This window comes from Sparus aurata, chromosome 18 (assembly GCF_900880675.1).
Source record: "Sparus aurata chromosome 18, fSpaAur1.1, whole genome shotgun sequence".
Classification (NCBI taxonomy): Eukaryota; Metazoa; Chordata; class Actinopteri; order Spariformes; family Sparidae; genus Sparus; species Sparus aurata.
In genome coordinates this window covers 31,633,095-31,655,865 of record NC_044204.1, presented here as the reverse complement: position 1 = coordinate 31,655,865, position 22,771 = coordinate 31,633,095, and the positions used below count along the sequence as shown (strand labels likewise).

The 22,771-nt window shown below is 43.3% G+C and overlaps 1 protein-coding gene across 7 annotated transcripts in view; it reads left to right on the top strand.

The window, feature by feature from the left end:
• The window catches only part of enox2 (ecto-NOX disulfide-thiol exchanger 2), a 190,503-nt gene that overhangs the window by 158,819 nt on the left and 8,913 nt on the right, over positions 1 to 22,771 (top strand). For 5 of the 7 annotated variants that reach the window (XM_030395828.1, XM_030395829.1, XM_030395823.1 and 2 more), the window contains 6 exons: positions 767 to 1,000; positions 2,335 to 2,547; positions 6,246 to 6,352; positions 12,916 to 13,030; positions 16,535 to 16,722; positions 18,532 to 18,672. In XM_030395828.1, coding sequence (XP_030251688.1) covers positions 767 to 1,000; positions 2,335 to 2,547; positions 6,246 to 6,352; positions 12,916 to 13,030; positions 16,535 to 16,722; positions 18,532 to 18,672 — 998 coding nt within the window. The remainder of the gene's footprint in view (positions 1 to 766; positions 1,001 to 2,334; positions 2,548 to 6,245; positions 6,353 to 12,915; positions 13,031 to 16,534; positions 16,723 to 18,531; positions 18,673 to 22,771) is intronic. The other 2 variants (XM_030395827.1, XM_030395826.1) reach the window with 2 other exon arrangements.

The following is a 22,771-nucleotide window of genomic DNA, read 5'->3' as shown; positions in this document are numbered from 1 at the left end:
AATGTTTGCTAAATTTCCAAGGTCTGTTTCGTTTTTATTGATGGATGTCAGGCAAGTATGACGTGTTGTTGTGTGTCTGACTGCAGACAGGAGGGGAAGAGGGAGGGCAGATTGTCCACCAGTTAATCGATCGAGGATGATGTCCTTTCAGACGGATTCTTTATTTATTTTTTATGCAAAAAATGGTCGCCCAAGGAAATTATATGTGTGGGAAACACAGACAGTCTAAGTTTAAGGTGCTCTGCAGGCAACCTGTATGCTCACTGTGGGCAACCGGGCACCCGCGGGCACCATGTTTGGAAACAGTTAAAATGATGAGGTGATAATGGCTCTACAGGAAACCTCGAGGGCTACGCTTTAGTCTACCTTGTGATTGTGACCATGAATCAGGATCGAGACGTTGACGTGCATGTGCTTCCCAGCTCCACTCTCACGTCCAAACATGGTCACTTCTGGATCCAAAAACAGCACTACGGTGACAGCTGTAATGCCAAAGTCTTCATGATTCATCCTCTGGGGACCATGAATGTCAAACTCTCTTTGCAAATCATCCAATAGTTGTTCAGATATTTTAGTCTGGATCAAAGATGTGGACAGACGAATGCCAAAAAGCAAAATATAGTGACGACATGTTTAATTGAAACTGTGACAATGACATCAAACTGTCAAGCCGACGGATGACTTCATTTTACTGGGCAAGCTCCTCCCCCTCCTCCCGCCAGTTTCCTTTTTGTCTCATCATTTTTACATCTTTTGTCTCCTTTAGGTTATCGTGTCCGTTTAGGCTCCAGCACAGACAAAAAAGACACGGGCCGTCTCCACGTGGACTTCGCCCAGGCCCGAGACGACCTCTACGAGTGGGAGTGTCGCCAGCGCATGTTGGCCAGGGAGGAGAGGCACCGGCGCAAGATGGAGGAGGATCGCCTCCGACCGCCCTCCCCGCCTCCAATCGTCCACTACTCAGAGCACGAGTGTAGCCAGCTGGGAGACAAGATCAAAGGTTGGTCGACTTCCCAAAATATAAAATGTATGCAGTACAGTATGCACGTTATACGATACCGCGTAAGAAACTCAGCTCAGTAAAGAAGCAAAATCTCGGCACATGTGGCACATTTTCTTCAATGAGTATAAGGGGGTTTTAAATGTATACAATGTAAATGTATGGTCACGCTGTTTATAAGCAAACTCGAGTAAAAATGGACCCACTCACGGCACTTCTGCTCTAACACAAAGGGTAGAGGATTAAGGTATAATTTTGTGCTTGCAGTCGGCATCCAATGCAAGCCGAAGGGTTACAGGGATGGTCCTAAGCTGCAGCTGGTGAAACTGACAAAGCAGTTTCTCTGATGTCCAAACAAATTCAGGGAATTTGTTTTCAAAGGACGTTACACAGAGGCTGTTAAACACGGTAGATCGGTTTACTCTCCCCCCCTCAGCACATGCTCCTCTCTCTTATCTTGTCCCTTTCTCCTCTCCCTTCCCCTCTGCACTCGTATTTCTTCTCGGCTCATCCTTTTCCATTTTCTCCTTTTCACCCCCCCCCCCCCCCCTTTATGTCGAGTTTCCGGCTGAATAAACTTGTTCCTCTAATGAGCAATGACACTTCCAGGTTTCAGTCACAGTCGCACGATAACAAAATGGCTGTGACTTTTCTGCCACTCTGCCATCTGCGCGAGTCTCTTACAGCCCTGCCTTCGCTGGCCCCGGTGTAAAGAACTCTGAAAAAAACGCTGCTGTTGTATCCACGGATTTGTTTCTGATCACTTTTGGCTGCTGTTGGGAAAACACACATCACAGTTATTTGCTGCAGGTTTAGTTTTACTCGCTCCTGAATCTTCCACCCAGAGGGAGAAAAGGAGGAGGTTTAGCTGTTTTCAGGACCAGTTATATTCCTGCAATCCAAACCTGTTTTGTCCTTTTGATGACAAGAAACCCCTAAAAGGGTTTCATCTCCGCTCGCCTTACAAACTCCATTTCCTGCAGGTGTTGTTAAAGAGTTTGACAGTCACTCCTTACATTTCAATTTTGTCCTCATGTCATTGTTCTCTTCACTTAACTGTGGTGTTATTTTAATGACTTCAGCGTTACCTCACATAAACCCGGACTTTATTATGTTGACTTTTCACTCAACATATTAAAAGTTGCTTGCTCGCCTTTATTTGCCTTTATACCACAGTCTTGTCTCACACGGATTATGATAATCATGTTCACTTTTACAAGGCTTTGTAATCTTTTTTGGCCTCGCAAGCATTAGTGTCCTGGGACTGCGCATGAATAATTTATCTTTGCTTTCCCGACTGTTCCTTCTCTCCGTGTTCGCACCCACTTGGCCAGACGACGGCAAGTTTCCCGAAGCGGTGCGCGTGCTCCTGACCTGGCTGGAACGAGGCGAAGTCAACCGCAGGAACGCCAACAACTTCTACTCCATGATCCAGTCCTCCAACGGCCACATCCGCCGGCTGACGGGCGAGAAGAGCCAGCACGAGAAGGAGATGGAGGAGGCCAAAGACAAGTTCAAGACCGCGCTGTCTGGCATAGTGGGTCAATGTGAGTCCCGTGTTCTCAGTCACACACACTACAGACTGTAATACATGTATCAAGGCCAAAGATCAATTCAGGATCACTCACACACATTGAAGGGGAGAGGGTAACTCAGTTAAAGTTCACTAGAATACATAATACTCCGTGTTTTGTCGTAAAAGTACAGGAGGAGGATAAGAACGCGTCCGCTCCGAGCTTGGCTGGATGAGTGTAAGTGTCCTTAACGTAAGCATACAGTAGATTGTAGAGGTCAACAGACAGCCAGTTATTCACAAATGAAGGCACAATCCCAGTCAAGACTTTATGAGCCTGAAATGCTGCAAAAAAGTAAGTATGATAATGTCCACAGCCCCTCATTGACTCTCACATGGTGCACAGAGCATGTGTGCGTGGTGTTAATCGCTAAGGAGCGCACATTGTGGATATGAAGGTTGTTGATTTTAACAGCACCGTAAAAGCCACCTTGTTTCATGCTAGCTTGTGTTTGGGAGGATGTGAAAGGTAAGTTTTGATTTCTTTCCTAACCACCGAGAGACATTCAGTGTCTTTACTGCTTCAGATAAATAAATATTTTACACACAACAAGGGAAAAATAACACCGGCGCCAGTGACTTGACTGGAATATTATTCGAGCTGCCTTCAGATGAATGTAGTAAGTAGCCCAACACATTCACTGCATGAATACAAACATATAGAGTAGATGCATGCTTGGCTCGTTACAATTGATGAAAGGCCAAAGGCAAAGTCTGCTCCCCTGCCCACCTCGGACAGCTTCGGCTGAGCAGCTGCTGGTTTACACCGACGCCCGCGGCACTTTGTCTCCACTTATCCCTCCACACGCATGTTAAATAGAATGTAAACATCCTTGAAAACGAGGTAAAGTTTCCAGTTTTTGTCTCATTTATTGCGCATCGAGTGAAGAATACATATTGAACACGTAGAAGATTTATGTGGCTGTGTTTGCAGGCTATAAACCACATAAACGGGAGCGGAGTTGCTGTCCTTGTGTTAGCCGCCCTCCATCATTTCAGCCGATGCAAACACATTCCTATTCATGACTTTGCCTTTCCTCTTGGTGCATTGCTGGCCATATTAATGATAACGCAGAGACTGGACTCCTGTGAGATGGTTTTTTACAAGTTTCGCTTGGGAACAACTCTCTGCCCGTACCAAGTAAATGCAGCCTGTCGACGCGTTTCGTTGCCGTCCACGTAGGTCCGTCTCTGATGGAATATGTCGCCTTAAAGGTCAGTTCACCCGAATCAGAAAAAAAAAATATTACTTAGTCCCTAGAGGGTTCAAACCATGCAGATGGCTTTCGTTTTATGTGCCCTGGCTCTGAGATATTGGCTTCTCAATCTTCGGCTGCTACACTAATACAATAAAGCCGCAGAGAATTTCATTTGTGGCGCTCAAAGCGTTGAAAAAATAATGCATTTCAAAGACTCAAAAAGCATTTTGCCTTTCCAGAAACAATGTCCCTCTTTCTAAAGTTAATCCACAGACCTCGCTGTGAAGAGTTTCCATTTGAACTTCGTTTTCTACCATATTGTAAAGAAGTGGAATACAGAAATGTTTTCGCACACACACACACACACACACACACACACACACACACACACACACAGAGTCTCTACCCTTTCCTCTCTTCTCTGACTTCACCGTCGATCTGCTCCATCAAATTACAGGGTGCTGGGAAGATGCTATTGATCCCTGTACTGTTCTCTCTCTCTCTCTTGCTGCTCTGCAAACACACACACACACACACACACACACACACACACACACATAGCCGGCAGTCATATTGACCCCCAGTCTCCCCTCCTTCGTGTACATTAGGACCTCCGGGATACACAGACCACCCACATGACAACAGATAGAGATGACTGTATCGCTACACTGCAGCTAAGACAGAGTCTGACGCAGAAGAGTCAGACTCAGACCAGCTGTCAGCGCCACATCACATGTGGACTTGTAGAAGACCCAGGAGTTAAAGGTCTGGTCCGAATGAGAGTAATTGGAGTCCCATTGTTCAGTTTCTGCGCCGTCATTTTGCAGCTACCGAAGGGTTAGCTGCAGAGGTGTAAAGATTTCAGCCGTTCCTTTCAGAAGAAGACAGAAATCTGAATAGGGGAAAGGGAATCAGGGACACTGAGCTACTTTTAACAAAGTGTCCTTGCGCGAGATTCCTTACAGCCGACTGCTGTGGTGGAGCTGCACAGTGGTCAGCAGTGGCACACTTAAAGTAGGTTATTTTTGGCAGCTGCCAGTTGCTTAGCAAAATTTCCCTTGTTAAAAAAATATTACACAAGACAAAGAGTCTGCAGCAATGCCAGCAGCTCTGTGAGCCTGCACAGAGGATCTCTGTCAACACGCTGATGTTCAGCAGATATGTTTGCCAAGTTCACACTCTTAGTTTAGCATGTAAGCATGCTCATATTTGATATAATAATATAATAAAGAACAGAGTGCAGATATTAGTTGTGCAAACATTTGGTCATCCAACAAATTATTTGACAAATTAGATCATGGCTTTGGATTAAAATTCAGGAGATGAGTTGTTGCTAGTCATCATGAGAGACACATGAATATCTATCAGATTTGAAGGAAATCCATTTTAGGATTCAGCTACAGAGGCGTGTCTTCCCAGAGTTGCCTTTAGGCAGGAGTTGCAACCTATAACTGTCACCCAGCAGAGAAAACTGTTCCCTGTCACCAGTGAAGGGAGAAAGCAGATCAACTCAGTCAGTTCAGTCTTTGATGCCTGAAAAAAGTAAGTTAGCTGTACTGAGCAAGCTAAGCTGAGAAAACACAAATAACAGCCGCATGATTGAAAGAAACACACTGACAGCGACTCACAGAAATAAAAAGCCACCGACACTAATGGATCCGAGTGTTTGGGGATTTGTATAACTGAGCGGATTTAATGAGAAAATAAGAAACAGGTAATAGAAACAAAGTGCGGTGACCTGGAACAACAACCTCTTTTAATTTTCACGACTCTGAGAGATCTTAGTATCTACCTGCCGCGGGCCAGTAGACAAAACAGTTCATTTTCCACCCTGGTCTCTAGGATTCATCCTCTAGGAGCCATTTATATCTGTAAACGGTAAATGGACGTTTTTCCAGTCTACTGACATCTCAAAACGCTTCACAACACATGTCTCATTCACTCATTCACACACTGATGGCAGAAGCCACCATGCAGGATGCTGACCTGCTCTTTGGGAGCAATTCAGGGCTTCAGTTTCTTGGCCAAGTTTCATGGCAGCCTGTCAAGTAGTTTTTTAGATTTCTTTTCAGTGCGGACCAAAGTGCCCATCACTTTCTGTCAAGCCAAGCTCCTAGCTAATAGAAATCAAAGTCAGTGTTAGCAGAGCAACTGTGAAGAACCAGTACACAGTATATCATGTTGGCATGTGGGAAAGATGTAGAATTTATTTAAGTTTGCGTGTGGCGGAATTACGCATCCAACAATCCACGAGGTGATGCACTGGCATCAGCAGGTAAGTAGATCACACGCTTGCACACACACACACACACACAGAAACACACACATATATGAACACACACACTCACACAGTTCTTTACATCCCTAGTTGACTCCACTTTCTCACTCCTCTGCTCCTTCCCACCTGCCCTCTGTCTTTCTTTCTCTCTCTGTCTCTGGATGGTCTCTGGTCCTTCCCTGCATCCCGCCACAGTTGAACAGATTGTGTCTGTATTCCAAGCTGCTTCCAAACAAAAGGCATGGGACCATTTCTCCAAAGCTCAGCGCAAGAACCTGGACATGTGGCGCAAACAAGCAGAGGTTAGTACACTTTGATTTCATCCTGTTTGTTCACATGATTTATGGGGGAATTTAGTCTTTATCCCATTTTTTTCGTTGGACTCCTGTCTCCCTCTTTACTCACTGTAAAGTTCTTTATTTTTTTTCTATCGATAGTCCAGATGCTTAGATTATGGTCGTATAGTGATTGAAATTTGAACAAGTGAAGAAAAAATGAAATCAGAAGTGAAAAAAAGCAGACTCCTTGTTACAGTAAGTACTTTGAGCGAAGCCAGGATGCAGAACAGGTGGCTGATCACTCCAGACACACCCAGGTCCAAACCTCCATCCCTCCTCCTCATCCTCCTCCTCCTCCTCCCCCTCCCCGCGCCACTCCTGGGTGAGTTTTCCATCTCTAAGGGTGTCCAGAACACAGGTAAATCTGTACGAGCCTTTTTTTCCCCCAACAAATACGAAGATTTTTCTTTTTGAGCCGATAATTAAGGAGGAGCATCTCGAGCCATAAAAGCCTATTAATTTTTGAAACTACCAAATTTTTTATTTATTTTTTGTCTTCTTCTATCTGCTCGCCATTTTTTCCCTCTCTGCCAAATGGAGCATTAATTAGCATGACGATGGGTTGTATTTAATGGCGGGGTCTATGAGTGTGCTGCAGTCCGTGGGTCTAATGGACCATATATGATCATATCCGATTGGTAAGTTTCTCTGAACCTCAGCATCAACAACAAACAGTTCAAAAGTGTGATTTGGAGTACAGACGTACACCGACACACACACACACACATACACAATAACAACAGAATGTCACACAGCAGGAGCGCCCCTTCACAGGTAGGTCTGACAAAGTCAATGTGTTGCTCTGATGGTTGGATTTGCTGCAGAATTACAAAAAGAAATTACCAATCTTTACAGGAACATTATCATGCTCATAATAGCGAGCGAGGAGGTCTTTTAGCACACACTTGAGGAGTAAGTAGGAAGCTGAATGATGCATGTTTAAATGCAGATGCTTGAGTTCACGGCGGGTTGTGTGACGTCAGTGAAGGCCACTTCTGTATTGTTTTTCTTCCCTCGCTCAGACCTTGAGAGTCTCGGCATTCTTCTCATGCGGGAATCGCTCTTTTCTGTATCAACAGCGTAGCAGAAAATATTCAAATCTATTATGTGGATACCAGAGTGTTTCCATCAGGCCTCGGGGATCTGTCCATTCTTTCTCAGACTTCCTTTATAGACACACACTGCATTCACCGGGGAGTACAACGTGACCATAGACGCAAGTGAAAGACACCACTGTGGGCGGATGGTCCACTGCAGAATATGTCCTCGTTCAGAAAACATTGTTTTGAATAAATCCTCTAAAAGACATCCTGGTTCAAACGGTCTTTGTAGTTTTTTTTTCTCTTCCAGCTGCTTTACACTGTTATATACCTGTGAGAATAGATTTTATTCTTTATTCAGAGTGGGTTTTATATATGTGTGTGTGTGTGTGTGTGTGTGTGTGTGTGTGTGTGTGTGTGTGTGTGTGTGTGTCTCTGAGTGAGACGCGAGCAGACAGATGAAGTCATTTGGACTCAAAGCTTTTGGTTCAGCACCGGCCCGACTTGAGTCTGTATCTCTCCGTTTAAGTAAGTTAATTCACGATGAGGAATTATTCAGGCAAGTGGAAATAATTAAACCCTCCTAAGAGGAATTAAAATATAGATTTACCTAGCAAAAAAAGTATTTTTGCCGCCAAACTACTGTGGTCTGTATTTTTATTTCGACGATAGATGAAAAGGGTTTCTTCTGTGTTAAAGCGGTTCTTCATCGCGACAAAGCTACAGATATTTACCACCAGACTAAAATGATTTCAAGGTGTTTAAAGGCTTTATAACACAAGTTTCACATCTCCTTAAATCTCATACGTGCTCAAACTGTAATACAAATTGAAATGGCACAATATTATTTTGGCAAATACCAAATTTCATTCATGAAGCATCAGTAATGTGGATACAAGGATTAGGAGGGCAAAGGAAAGTATCAGAGTGGTAGAACGATCTGGTACGTTGAGAAAATTATATTTTCCTTTCATCGCTCTCGCTTGCGTAACATCGTTTCCAACAGAAGAACAGCAAAAGCAAACTGTACACCGACCAGCAGACAGACGGGCAAAATTTGTCATTAGCTGGTGAACATTTGCGACATTTATCATCTAACGAGCCGTTTATTTCCCCCAGGAGTCAAAACAGGAAAAAAACGGAGATGAAAGCGGCAGAGTATCGGCGCATTAGGGCAGCTGTGGCTCAGGAGGTAGGATGAGGTCACTGGTTCGATTCCCCTGGCTGCGTGTTGAAGTATCCTTGAGCAAGATGCTGAACCCCAAATTGCTCCTGATGGGATCAAACCACCGGCCTTCTGATTAACGGACAGCAGCTCTACCTTTCGAAGCCACAACTGACCCACTCACTTTTGTAGCAGGGACCGCGGTGACGCACTGATATTCTAATATATCTAATATATAGCTGGTTGAAAAGAAAAGCAAAATGTGGTCTTGGACATTCAGACTGAATAAAGCCCAGTTTTCAATCTACGCCCAAATCCCTGTTTCCGACAGCTCCTTAGAAAACCCAACCTTCGATGTTGTCAGCAAAGATTAGTCACAGAAAAACAGCAGCTTTCCATCATGTTTCTCTCGCCTTTTAGCTTCAGCTTGGTTACCATCAACAACTGGGTAGATGCGTGGATTCTTGACTTGCTTGAAGCTCCAGTTTCTTCACCAGCGACTTGTTTACTTCAGCTCCCTGTCATTAATCGCTGCGCTGGTGGAGCGCACTCAGCTTTGCCTTGGGGTTTGTACAGTATATGTGGGTGTAATGAGAGCTGAGAGATGCAACCATATTGCCACATTTGTGAAGGTCAGAACCAAAACAGCGGGCTAAAAGTGTCAAAATGCTGCTCGGAGCTGCAGAGGCGGGTGCTAGTTCTTGGTGACTTCAAGCCCAACTGGTCATTCTTTAACATAACAAGTCTGGAATGATTTGATTTAAAAGCCAAAAATGTGTCTTAATCTGGGTTTACTTTGACGTTTGCTCACACAGGCCTGCTTCAGAGGCTGTCATCTATAGGTCTGGCAGCCTCTGGCCAGTGTAAAGAGCATAGGTAAGTAAGTGCAGTTGCTCGGGGGTAGTTTATCATCAAATAGGCAGCCAGCTTCACTCTCAGTCGTTGTATATTCAGTATGATTCTCAGGCCCGGAGGTGAAATATGGAGGAACGAGCAGCGGTTGTTGGGTCGCTGCAGCTCTCGGGCTGAATCAGACAACAGCTGCCTCCCTCTATCAGTGTTTTTATTGTGCCGTGTGCGCTTGTGTGTGCACACTGTGCTCCACACACACCAGATGGTTGTGTGTCTGCATGTCTTGGTGTGTCTAGAGTACCTGTTTGACCTCTGCCACGGGCTCCGGCTGATAATGTCGGCTGACAGATGGTTGTAAGTTTATGTTCTCGCAGGCAGCTTTTTCGCTCCCGTTAGCTTTTTTCGGAGTGTTTTTCAGCCTGTTGTTGTGAACGTGTCATTGACAGAACAGTCATGTCTCTATCCGCTGGTGTTGGTATCCTGTGTCGTTGTCTATATGTGGTTCAATAGGCAAATCAAGTGAGAACACTTTCCATCTGTTCAACTTGTGCTCTTTTACAAGTTAAATGTGTGAATGTTTTACATAAAAGTGGATGCCCAGATACCCTGGTGCGTGTTGTTCAGTGTGAAATAAATCACAGGGAGTTGTTCACTTTATCACGGCTGTGATAGGTCACTCAAGTTCAGTAAAGTGGTGTTGTGCATGTAGGTCGGTGTTAATACTGCACAAATAGCACATTTAAGAATATAAACAAAGTAATTAATAAATAATATCCTCCATGTAGTCGACATGTTCTTATTTGTCGAGTTGATTTGGATCTGTACAGTCTTCACTGAGCTGTGATAAACATTCAGCGCTGTAGATTATCATGTAATTAACGTTATAATACAGTAAATCACCTTCCTGTTTAAAGTGACACGTCTTGAACATATTAATCATCTGTTCGTAAAGCAAGATTATTGTGTTTTTAAACACTGTTAAGGTAAACTTCATGCATCAACGTGTCAGAGCGTGAGGTCTAAAATACCCGAGAGGATCATTTTAAAGTATTTTAGAAAATCAGTTTTTCTCTTTATTTCTTCGTTTTTATGCCTCCGGCCACGACTTCACTGGCCTTTCGTCTTTTCCTTCATTCTTGTGAACGCGATATCAAGAATTTCTTCAAATCTGGCAACGTCCACTTTGACTCTAGCGTGAACTCATTAGAAGTTGGGGGTCGAAGGTCACTCTGACCTCACAAAACACAGTTTTGGGCCTTACTCAACGGTTCATATGATAACTAGAATCACCAGCTTGCGGCTGTATACATCCGCACACCAGTCAAGTCGCTGTTCCTGAGCTTTGCAGTTGAATAAAAGACCAGGACATTGATTACAGAATGATAAAATGTCAGAGTGAAGTTGACCTTTTGACCTCTTGAATATAAAGTGTTTCCACCTCATCACCACATTGTTTGTGCCAAATTTGATGGCGTTTTCGAAGATATTGCGTTCACAAGAACGAGACGGACATCTTGAAAATGTAAACGTCCGCGGCTTGGCGTAATTATAACAATGACCAGTAGGATGAAATGATAAGGTAATGACATTTTATATCGAAAAGGTCAAAGGTCAGTGTGACATCCAAAATGTTATTCAACACCACAGCTGGATTGGAACAAATGCCCAACACGCCCCCCTGCCACAGCTGCTACAAGTCGACTACGGAGGAAACACTGAGTCAACTTGTGTTAGCAGACGTTTTTTCAACCCTCTGTGTGAAAAACGGCCGATCACTCGCTCTCCCATTGTCAGCTGTGCTCTCTACTCTCTATTCCCCGGCAGCGTTAACATTCGACCTCCTCTTTTTAATCCATACACTCCTGTAGCTCAAACATCTGCTCACAACAGGGAATGAAAGCCGACCGGTGTTTAAAACCCCACGCAAGCGCCGATTTTTAAGAAACGCCACGTTGAACGGTTTGGTCTAAGCCGTCTAATGTGTGAAAAGTGTCCCGAGGATTCTGTTTATTTGCTTTTGCTTGTCTCTTGACACACACCTGGAAGGTTTGTACTAATTTACAGCCGGTGCATTTCAGTGTGGGGTTGACTGTAATCTCGAACTCAATTTGAAGGCCTGCTTGTGGTTACTGGTCTCCAGATGGATTTAGTCATTATTGATTTTGTCCGTAAGGTTAAAATGAAACAGGGAAGAGTGATATTATACAGTTACTGCTGTGGGCCTTCCACATGTGCAGTCAATTAGAATGACACATGGGTGTAATAAAAGAAACAAACTTCAGAGGCCGTTCACATTTGTTGTTACCATCCGTCCTGGGTGATCCGATCACAGGTGAACAGCTTTAAGCCCATCGATTCACGCAAAGACACACATTTCTTCATGTTTTACATTTGCCGAATTCACAAGTTTGGCCCAGATAGTTAATAATCTGTTGTAGGCAGCGTTTCACAAAATATATCAAGTTTCTAACGCAGCAAATAAAAAAAATGTAGCGTTTTTTTCAAGGAAGTCTGGGGTCGTTCTCCACGGGCTCAGAGAAGTAGCCTGTATCAGTCACTCTTCAACGTTCTTGTACTATATATCATCACTGTGTTCATACATTGGGTGAAAATTGTGAAATCAATTTCTACAGTGTGTTCAAGCAGTAGTTCAGACATAAAACCAGACAGGCTTTTACAGCGATGCCACAACAAACTGACACTTTTTACAAGGAAACAAACATTGTAATGTGTTGTTTTATAATAACAAAGGTACCAATGTTTTCAAGCTCACCAAGTTTGTGAAATTTCTTATTTGTGGTGACGAGTTCAGTGATCAGTTGAAGCAGACTTCTGTTGCCAACATGGGCAAATTTAATAGAGCTCAGAAATCACTCTGTTTAATCCGTTGTGATTGCTTCATGTCACACAAACTGCAAAGAGAATGCGGTCACATGTGTCCCAGACTAACCCAGAATATGGTCTTGGTGACTGGATCTCAAAAGCGTCCTCAACGCTTCTTCCGGGTATTCACCCCTCTACTGTCCACTTGTGATCGGATCCACTCGGGACGCATGTTGATGCCAAATGTGAACAGGGCCTGAGATGCTTTTTATGCTCCGTCATCCTAAATCATTGTCATCTGACGGTGCAACGCCTCGACATTTTCGAGCTCATGTTCTCACTTTCACACACTTATCATCTATTTTGGCTGCATGAATGTGCACTAACAGGTACAAAACTGTGGGAACAGGTTATATTTGTGCTGCCACCTGCCCCATCGCTGTGCCAGAAGTGTTAAGCACCAGCTGAGACCATCCTTTTCATCTTTAGTCACCTCGTCTGTTCTAATCTGTTATAAATATCATTTACAGCTAACGCTAAACAGTAACAGTGAAATCAAAGTGGTGCGTCACGGCTGATCCTGCTACATCATCTCCCATGAGTCTCTGCAGTTCTGACCCGCCCTTCCTTTGCTTGTGTTTGTGCAGGAGATCAGAAACATGCACAACGAGCAGCTGATGGGCATCAGGCGAGAGGAGGAGATGGAGATGTCTGACGATGACATGGAGGACGCCCCTGACAGCAAGGACTCGGAGGACTCGGGTATGCATATGCACGCATGTATTCACTGTCAACATGACAGGCCATACAGTGATCAAGGTCTCCAGAGAATGGACACAAAGTGTGTTAAGTAACAGAAGGAGGCAGCTCGGTTTGACTGAAAAGACAGTAATCATCCCCCAAGCATCTGACAACTCTCCATGAATAAAAAAGAAAACACATCAAGATGCTGACACCTCAGACGCTGCGCTGTAGTGATGGCGTACACAACTACTAAAAGACATTTTCCCTGGTCCACCCTTTGTGAATGTACATACGAGCGTCTATGTGTGTGAAAATCTGTCTACACCTGCCGGCTGCCATCTAATCTCAGATCAGTGTGCCGCTGAAGTGCCATAATCTTCTGTTCTTCCCTGGATGTGAGTGCTGAAGCAACAAAAACTAACGGCGCTCCTAATCTCTCAGCCGCCAGTACAATAACCCATAAGTCTACAGTCGTCACCGGGGCAGCAGGCGTGAAACCACCACATGTAATGTCGTCTCTCATCTCGTGTTTTTTTTCCCAACCTGTGTGCGTTGTAACGCTCACTTCACACACTCTCTTCGTGCCTTTTAATCATTCTGATCTCTGCCATTTGCTAATATGACAGCTCCTCTAATCAGCATGCAAATGTATGTAAATGCAGTCGTCAGCTCAGCCCCTTCTCTTTTGCAACCTTGCTATTATAGCTATCAGTAATTAGCAATGCTGTCAGACCTGTCGTTTAGCTCGATGCTACAGGATTGGCTCAGGTGACAGGTGTAAATGCGACACTTCTTGGTTATTTGCGCTGACAGGCTGACTGTTACACTCGCTTTACTCGCTAACCTTTAAGCAGAGGGGCACATTTACACGTCAGCGCGCCGCGCTGAGAAACACCTGTGTTATGACTGCAGCCTCTTAAAAAGTGAATCGATGCTCTGCGTCTGACTCATGTAAAGAATAGAAAGCAAAACAACCGCCCGCGTGCATGACTCCCCGTCCGTAGGTGTGTGTGTGTGTGTGTGTGTGTGTGTGTGTGTGTGTCCATGCTCATGGATATCTGCAGGTCGATAGCGCCGCCTCTTATGTAACAGAAAGGGGAATTGCTCAGAATCTGGCCGAGTGGTTGACATCTCCTCACACCAAGTTGATGAGGCTCTCAGATCAATACTCTTCTCACCTTAAACCTTCATTTTTATTTTTTTTTTTTGCACTGGGAGAAAAAGTACACACAAACACATCGAGGACACGCACACACTCAACCCAGCAAGAGTTCATTAGAACCGCCGATGGTCCTCCATGATAGACTGCAGGCAGCACTCATGAACACCTACACAAAACCTCACCAGACACGCATTCACGCACACACACACACACACACACACTTGCACTCACACTCACACACACAGGACGGGGCTTATCTCCCCGGTCCAGTCAGTGTATTGCACTTTTCCAAAGAGCTTCCCCTCAAGGCCCACAGGAGGAGAGAAGAGCTGATAATACCGGACATCTCTGGAGCTGAGCAGGTCTCGTATAATAATAAACTCCCACTGTCTCCTCTATTTGCTCAATAGGTCAGGTCAAATGTCCAGTAGAGAGCTATTGGGCGAAACACTTTGGGATTATCACAGCTTGCAGTAGTTGATGCTAATATACTGTAGGTGTTTGATTATCACACTTACAGATAGCTTCACAACATTTTACCTTTAGATTTTGGATCCTTTTATATATATTTTTTCTGTTAAAAGCCCTTGAAAGCCTTTTTTTTCTCAGTCAGCTTCATAATGCAAGTGACAGGATCCTACATGAACACACTGTTAATTGCCAAAGAAAGAACAGAGATGGATTTCATTAAGGGGTTTTTGTCTGGGCTTGAAGAGATCAGTCAGAAAGAGGTGATTTTTCTTACACCAGCAGCACGTAGCGAGGTTGAAAATGAAATCTGATGACAGTTGAGGAGCCGTTTGATGATGTTGCCAGGTCAGCCTCAGGGGTGTTGTCAGGTTGGGATCCTCCCTGATGATGTAATGATCATATTGTGGGTAAAGTAACCTCCGCTAATGTTTTTTGGTGGTTGGTTGGCTTGTTGTTTTTTGAGATTACACTAAAATTACTGAACAGATTTCTATGAAACTCTGATGGAGGATGGGTCTCGGCCCAGAGTAGACTCCATTAACTTTTGGTGAAGATCTGAATACGATCTTGCGGACTTAAAGGTGTTTTATTTGATACTGGAATAGGCTTAATCTCTTTAAAGGGGACTGTTGGGTCATAGTGGCGGTTCGCCACCGTTAGCAGCGCACGTCACAGAATTTCAAGCGCGGCGATCAGATGTTCTACCACAAAGTTTTTAGATATACATGCTTGTACTTATTACTTTTTATCAAAGACCCAGATATTTTGTGATGCAGCTGTTCATCTCTTTGCACTGTTGATTCAACTGAGAGAATTTCACCCCCAACCCGAGTCGTAGAAGAGCTCCAGCTGTGAGTTACATAACGTCGTCTATGAAGGAAAAATTTATATGCGCTTTGATATCTGAAATCAGGGGCACAAAATATCACTCCTGACACTTTGCAGCAGTTAAACAACACGCACATAGTCCTGTTTCAGTCTCAATAATTAGCCCGAAGTATATCTCAATATATGTTACTGTTAAAGAGAAGTTTTTAAGTTTTGCTACCTGGCTTATAGATGCAAACACGATAGTCCTCTGAAATGCTTCTGCTGAAATAAGGCAGAGATATATGTATCAGCAGACAATCCATCAGGAGGACATTTGCAATTTTGTCTTTTTGAAAATGCTTGAAATTTGCATAAATAGTCAATTGGGCTCGTCTCTTTCGGCCTTACGTTTTGAATGTTAAGATTCTCATCAGCCAACAAACCTGCTTAATATTTCGGCGCACCCTCAGAAGAAAAGTGAGTGATCCCATCATGACTGCAAATGTCACAGTGCGATAGCTTTGACCAGGGATGCAAAATATGGAATATTTTCAGTTGACACCGATAAACGATAACAACCTGCTTCTAATGGCCGAGAAGTAATAATTTCGCATTTTTATATTTTCATGTTTAAAGTTCCTAGCCTACATTTTATGCACACCTGAGGGTTTTTCCACATCTCTGATAAGATTGTAGAAGATCTTATGAGAACCCGAACCCGCTGAACCCGCTGCACCACCGGCACCAGCAGCATGATTTGCTTTATAGTCTACACTTCTTCTTCTTCTTCCTTCTCCTCCTGCTCCTTTTCTTCTTCTGCATCTTCTTCTTCTGCTTCTTCTTCTCCTTTCTTCCTCTTCTTCAGCCTCTTACTTCTCCCCCTGCTCCTCTTCACACTCATCCTATTCTTCCCATCTTTATTTTTTTCATTGTTGACATTTATATTTTTCCCCAAAAGACACAGGGTAGCAAAAACTGGGGAATAATTTTTTTGTAATGAAGCGTAAATTAAAAAAAACAAAAAAAAAAACATCACCATATTCTGTACTGTTTTCTGTACATTGTGAATAAATCTATAGGTGTCTCTCAAGCAGAGGCCCTGAAGGAGGAGAACGACTCCCTGCGCTGCCAGCTGGACGCCTACAGGAACGAGGTGGAGCTACTCAAACAGGAACAGGGCAAGAACCAGCCAATCAGGAGCGAGGAGGACAGCACGCACTCTCAGCAGCTCAGCTTCCTACAGCAGGCCCTGCAAGGCATGCAGAAGGTAACACTGGACACACAAACGCAGAGACGCATCCAGACACCTTCAGATCCAGCAAAATGTGTAATCTCCTCGCAGTCTCCTCACACCACGTCCTCTTTAAGAACAACGCCGCTCAGGTTAACTCTTTGAATTTTCCATGCAGTCTGAAAACACGACTGTCATTTATTCATCATCCAGCACTTTAAAAGAGTGCTCTGCAGGAACAAGTGGGAAGGTGCAGCTCTCTGGAGGAACTGTTAGTCTTTTTTCTGAAGAGCTGCTTAAAAAAAAACACATTTTAAGGTTTTTGTCTTGCTAAAGGAACTCATTCACAGACGAAATGGGTTTTTCTTGGGATTGGAGGCTATGACTCAAACGGCACACAGATAATTCTTGGAACAAACCCAAGGCTATTAAAACAATTTCGTAACCATTTATTAAAAGACAGATAATGAAAAGTACTAGAGGCTTCTTTTCTTTGCTGATGTAGCTTGTACTTTTTGCTTCTGAATGTTGTTGTTGTTCAGCATCCCCGCTTTCATTTTCCACATCCAATCATCCCAGCGGTTGGTAAAACAGTTTTTGATTTGGATTATTGACAACATTTCCAGATATTATTCATAAAACACCACATATTAGGCTTTGTCTGGGACAGAATGGTTAAGTCCCTGTTTTTATTGTTACTCCTGGTGTTTTAACAGTCACCAACATTTACCGAGACAGACACATAAATTCAATGTCTGACATTAAGAAACAGACAAAGACAACAGACAGAAAATCCTTGAAGTGTTCGAGGAAGAAGTGAAGAATTATCTCCTACATGAAACTGGTCAAACAAGGTCTGTTTCTAGATGGATAAGTAGCACTTTGGGTAAGAGGAAATGTGTGTACAGAGTGAACTGTCCCTTTAACTCTGTAATCCTTGCAAGATGACCAACAGTTCCACTGTCAAAAGAACTTCATAGACCCTAAAATCTGCCTTTTCAAACGCTACAGAACGACTCAATTGACTCGTTCTAGTGTTTGTCAAGTGTCGTCACTTATCGGGCTGTCACAGGTAATAGAAAGTAAGATGGATTCACGTTGAGAAGAAGAGAATCCATTAAGGCCCCGCTGTTCGTTTCTGCTCGCGAAGACTAATTACCTCTCCCGCTTACGTCTCTCACGATGTGTTTATGAAAAGATTAGCTGAATGGATTAAATGAATTGGAAGACAGTGAAATTGGACACCTCCCCTTGTCGTGGGTCTACATGTTGCATCACGCAGACACGCAAATTGCAATGAAATATTATCAGCATGTGCTGGCAAACTGTTTCCTTCTTTTCTGTGAATTATAGAGCATGTAATGCAGAAAAAACTTAATGCGTAACTGCAGATGAAAATTCACATCTGACAGACCCCCCCCTGCGTCTCCAGACCCTCTTCCTGGTGAAAGTAACACAGCAGGACGTGAATCGTTTCATCTGCGTCGAGCAGAAAACTTCAGAGGACAAACTGCTCGCGTGCGGCGCTTCCTCTATATGTAATCCGTAGTTTAAGATTGTTTTACAAGCAAAGGATTCGCCAAATGACTCCTCTTGGACTCGATATGATACAACAATTGTTTCCTCTTTAACAAATGTTTATGGGTAGTATAATTCACATGAGTGTCTAATTGCTTTTCTGTATTAAGCTGAGGTTCTGATTGCCGGTGCAGGGATTACATGCTAAATATTAATAAAACAAGTGGCTGATTGTTCCTCCGCTTTCAGAGTGCGAGGTTAGCGTCGTCACGGTCGGTTAGCTCACAGTAGCATTAGTGGCTTACTGCTCTCCTTTTCTTTTCGCAGCAACTGTTAAAGATGAGGGAAGAACTGAAACAGCGGGAGGCAGAGCTGGAGAAGAGTTTTGAGGACAAACAGCAGCTGAAGAACCAAGTCCAGAACCTGAAGGAAGGACTCCAGAACCTGCAGAACACACACGCAATGCAGGTTGGTCTGCCGGAGAAACACAAAGGGGAGAATCTACCATTTTCCCTCGTTGTGTTTTCTTTTAGCAAAAGTTCATTTCTGGGTTGCACTCTTTGTTTGAAAGTGAACACTATCTAATTTGCACTTTAATAAGAAAGAAATGAGCTCGAGATGAGTTCCAACGCGTGGAAGATATTGGAGAAATAAATCATCAATAAACAAAAGGGCATAGTGTGATAGTGGTAATATGTGGTTTTGCTTTGAGAAAATGACACAATAATTACTAAGTAGTTGAAAACTTCTTTCCTAGCTCATCAGATTTCCCAAAATAGCTCTTTCGGGTGCATCTTTATAATATCAACACTGTGGGGAAGAGCCCACCGCAGCGAGGCCGAGCATCTCTAACTTCAATCAGTGTTCTAGTTTTCCCATTTTCCTCCCAGTGAGCTTATTTCATTCTTCTTAACACTCAGTATAATCGACTCTTTAATTTCTAATTTCCCTTCAAAAAAAGTTAATACGGCTTTGGAGTTTTAAGTTTATGATTTCCCCTCATTTAGCTTTCATTAGCGTGCCATTATGCGTCTGATAGAAGACGTATTCAACCAATAATCATTGGAAGAACCTCCCATCGAGTGTCGTAAAGTTTTCCCACAGTTTTCAGTGTCCTTCAGTGATTGTGTGCATTAGAATGGAAAAAACCCTCGTAAACAGTTCATATTGATACTCAAATCAGTGTCACATAAAGCTGATACGTTATTGTGAGTTGGTAAACTGCTGAAGAATCAATTAATCATTTCAGTAATGTTGCAGTCAGTGAGAAAATGTAACTACTGCCGTTTTTCTACTTGGACTTTTGGCCGCGCCGAGTTGAACTTTAGCCGAATCTCCTACCTGAGACAAAGATGTTTTTTAAAAGTCTGTGTTCAGCTCTTTTGGAACTTCCAACTGAGTCTCTTTAGTTTCTCTCGTCCTGTTTGGACTTTCAAACATCGGCTGTGTTTTAACTGTTTCAGGGGTCAGGTTTAGTAACTGCTGGTGAAAACACGTTTCCTGTAACGCTGCTTCATAATAAAAGTTTAGAAATAACGAGGGGCTTGAAAAAATATAAAATCCTGACCCTGCAAGTCAAACTGAGTACAGCCAGGCTGGCAGGTGTAACGGGAAAATGGTACAAGTACTTCACTCAAGTTCCATTTTCTACTCTTTGCTACTTGATACTTCCACTCCACGACATTTTGGAGGCAAATATTGTACTTTTCTCCGGACTACATTTATCTGATTATGACTGATTTTAAGTAAGTTTAGTTACTAGTTACTTTGCAGATTACAGGCTGCTTCAGAGACAAAGTAACACATTTTAAATTCATTTATTTTCTGATTCTCATAATCTTGAAGCTACTACTTGGTGTCTTAGAGAGTCTTTGGGTTTTGAAGTGTTGGCCAAATAAAACAAGCAACTTGATGACAGATCACGTTCAGCTCTGGGGAAATAACTTAAACCATTTTAATCGCAATAACAAAACCAAACAGTTAATTGTGAGATAATCAACAGATGAAAATGATCGTTAGCTGCGGCCCGACACATCTTCATCTTCACAACGCATCACATCGTTTTTGAATGCTCCCAAAAAAAATAAACCCTCCGTTGTAACGTCATACAAGCTAGATCCATTTCCTTTTAACTTCGTGCTCCTCGACCAAACAGGATGTTATTTTGTTCCCTTCCACTGTAGCTGCATGTTCTCACTGCAGCCACATAAAAAAGCACATCCATTCATTTCCTAACTGGAAACATATTGAGCATGGATAACTGCAGTCAAATTGTTCCCTTATTTGTCTGCCGCTGAGATTTTTATGACCACCAGCAACCCAATCACACACTCTCATTCCTGAACATTTTGTCCTTCGGGTTACATCTGCACTGGAGCATTTATTTTTCAGTTTGAACTGACCAAGAGGCAAAAACATGGGGAATCATATTTATACAGATGGATACGACCTGCACGAGATATTTCACTAATGTAAACTCCTGTTGTTGTCTCGAAGCTGTTATACAAGATCATCATTTAGAGCCACTGCTGCTCCATTATTCATCCATCCCAACATCACATTTGTTATTTGATTGAAAGTGTTGCTTACATTGAGGCATGCTTTTCCCCAACAAAACTCCATCTAATATTGATTAGCGCCGAGCTGTTTCACTGCAAGAGTACACCGCTAAATGCAGTGCACCGTGATCTACAATCTCATTAAACTATTTCAAGATTCGAGGGTCATTTTTCTCCGTTCAACATGTCATGTTTACTAATGTTTCAGGTGTTGTCCCATATTCCCAGTATTCAGCCGCTAATGTCTGTTAATGTTCCTTCTGAGTCTGTATAATGAGAAAGAAGGGCCGTCATTAAAACGAGCCTCAGGTTCAATCGCCTATTAAATTGGATAATAATACAAACGAGAGGCTCTCAGTCCACGTGGGGAGCTGCTCCCTGTGTCGTTCGTTTGCTCTCGGAGCAGACCGCAGGTTTCATTTAACACGGAGGTGAATTAGTAATTTGCTAAAACGTCTCTTCCTTCAGATCAACCCGGAGTGACAGAGTTGTCAATAGAGCGTTAATGGTGATGAGTTTGATTAGAAAATGTGTCCACGCGACTGAGCCCTGGGAAATATGCTAATTCAATTCCTGCATGTGGGAAAACATGAATCATGAGAGGCAGTCTCATTAAAGGGAGCAAGAGAAATCAATTTTTGGGGTGTAGGTTCCTCTGAAGATTCACATTGGTGTGAGGTGATCCGTCATGCGGAGGAGATCCCTTCAGGCCATCAGTTCTCCTTCACTGTCGCCACACATTACTGGATTGACACCCGGGCAGGTCGTCCAGGTTATTAACCTTATGTGGAATCTACCATACATCTTTCAGGATCAAATTTAATGCTGCCAATTATGCTTGTTTTTTTATTATTCCTTAATCTTTTGGCCAAAGGAGAACTCTAAAGGAGTGAGGGGACTTGCAAGAGACCCGGGCTTCAAATAGAAGCATCAGAGGCTGACATATTCTGATGTGTTGGCCCTTAATATGAGACAAACTCATTCAGACAAATTCTCAAACTGACACTTCACATAAAGCGTCACAACAGCGTCTATCATCACACCTTTACTCCACAGTAAAGTGTGGAGCTTATGGTCTGAATCAAGTCCTCTTCAATGCAGCCTGATGGTCATTTTGTAAGTTATGATCCCAGTAGACAATAAAGCAGGGTATGCTTTAGGGCATGGCCATGTTGTGATTGCCAAGTCGCTTCCACAGCATCCTCAGTCAGATCCAATTCAGATATACATCTCCAGCTCCACCGCTCTTGTCCAAGTATGGTCGGCAAATAATGGCAACGGCCGTAATGCCAGACTCAAAACAGCAGCTCGCAAACCAATGGGTGAGCCTCAGTTGTCTTAACCTGCTCTGAGCAGTACTCCTCTTCACTACTGAACTATGTGCATGTTTAATCAATCACTGAGTCTGTAAACTGTTAGAAAACAGTGAGAAGTCCCCATCATAGACTGGTTTTGCCAGAGTACATTGTGTCCTCATCCAACTGCTTGTTTTGTCCAACCATTCCTCCAAATCCAAAGCTTCTCCATTTCTAATGTTACAAAGCCAAAGCTGGAACTGGGCTGTTTGATAAATAAACAGTGACAAATAGATCAACAGTGAACTGGTTACCAACGTGTCTGCCAGTAAATCTGATATTGATTGTGTAATTTAGTGATTCCCGACTACTTTGCAGTGACTTTGTAATATTTATTGTCACAATAAGCAGCTCCTCAGAGGCAGGGCTCCAGCTTCCCATTGACACGACTCCATTTAACACTTCAACATTAGGCGCTGCAAACGAAAGAGTACGAAAACAGTTTAGCAGTCGAGCTGAACTGTGAAATGAATAATGCATGTTAAGTGATAACACCCAGCTTCAGCCACGCTAAGTGACAGTTGTATGGCAGCAGACGAGCAGACGCCGTGTTTCCTGAGTTGATGAGCGAGCGAAGGGCTTCAGTGAAGGAGTTTTCAAGCCCTTTGTATCGGAGTATGATCATGCATGGAACGAAAAGTAAAGGGTTGAGAA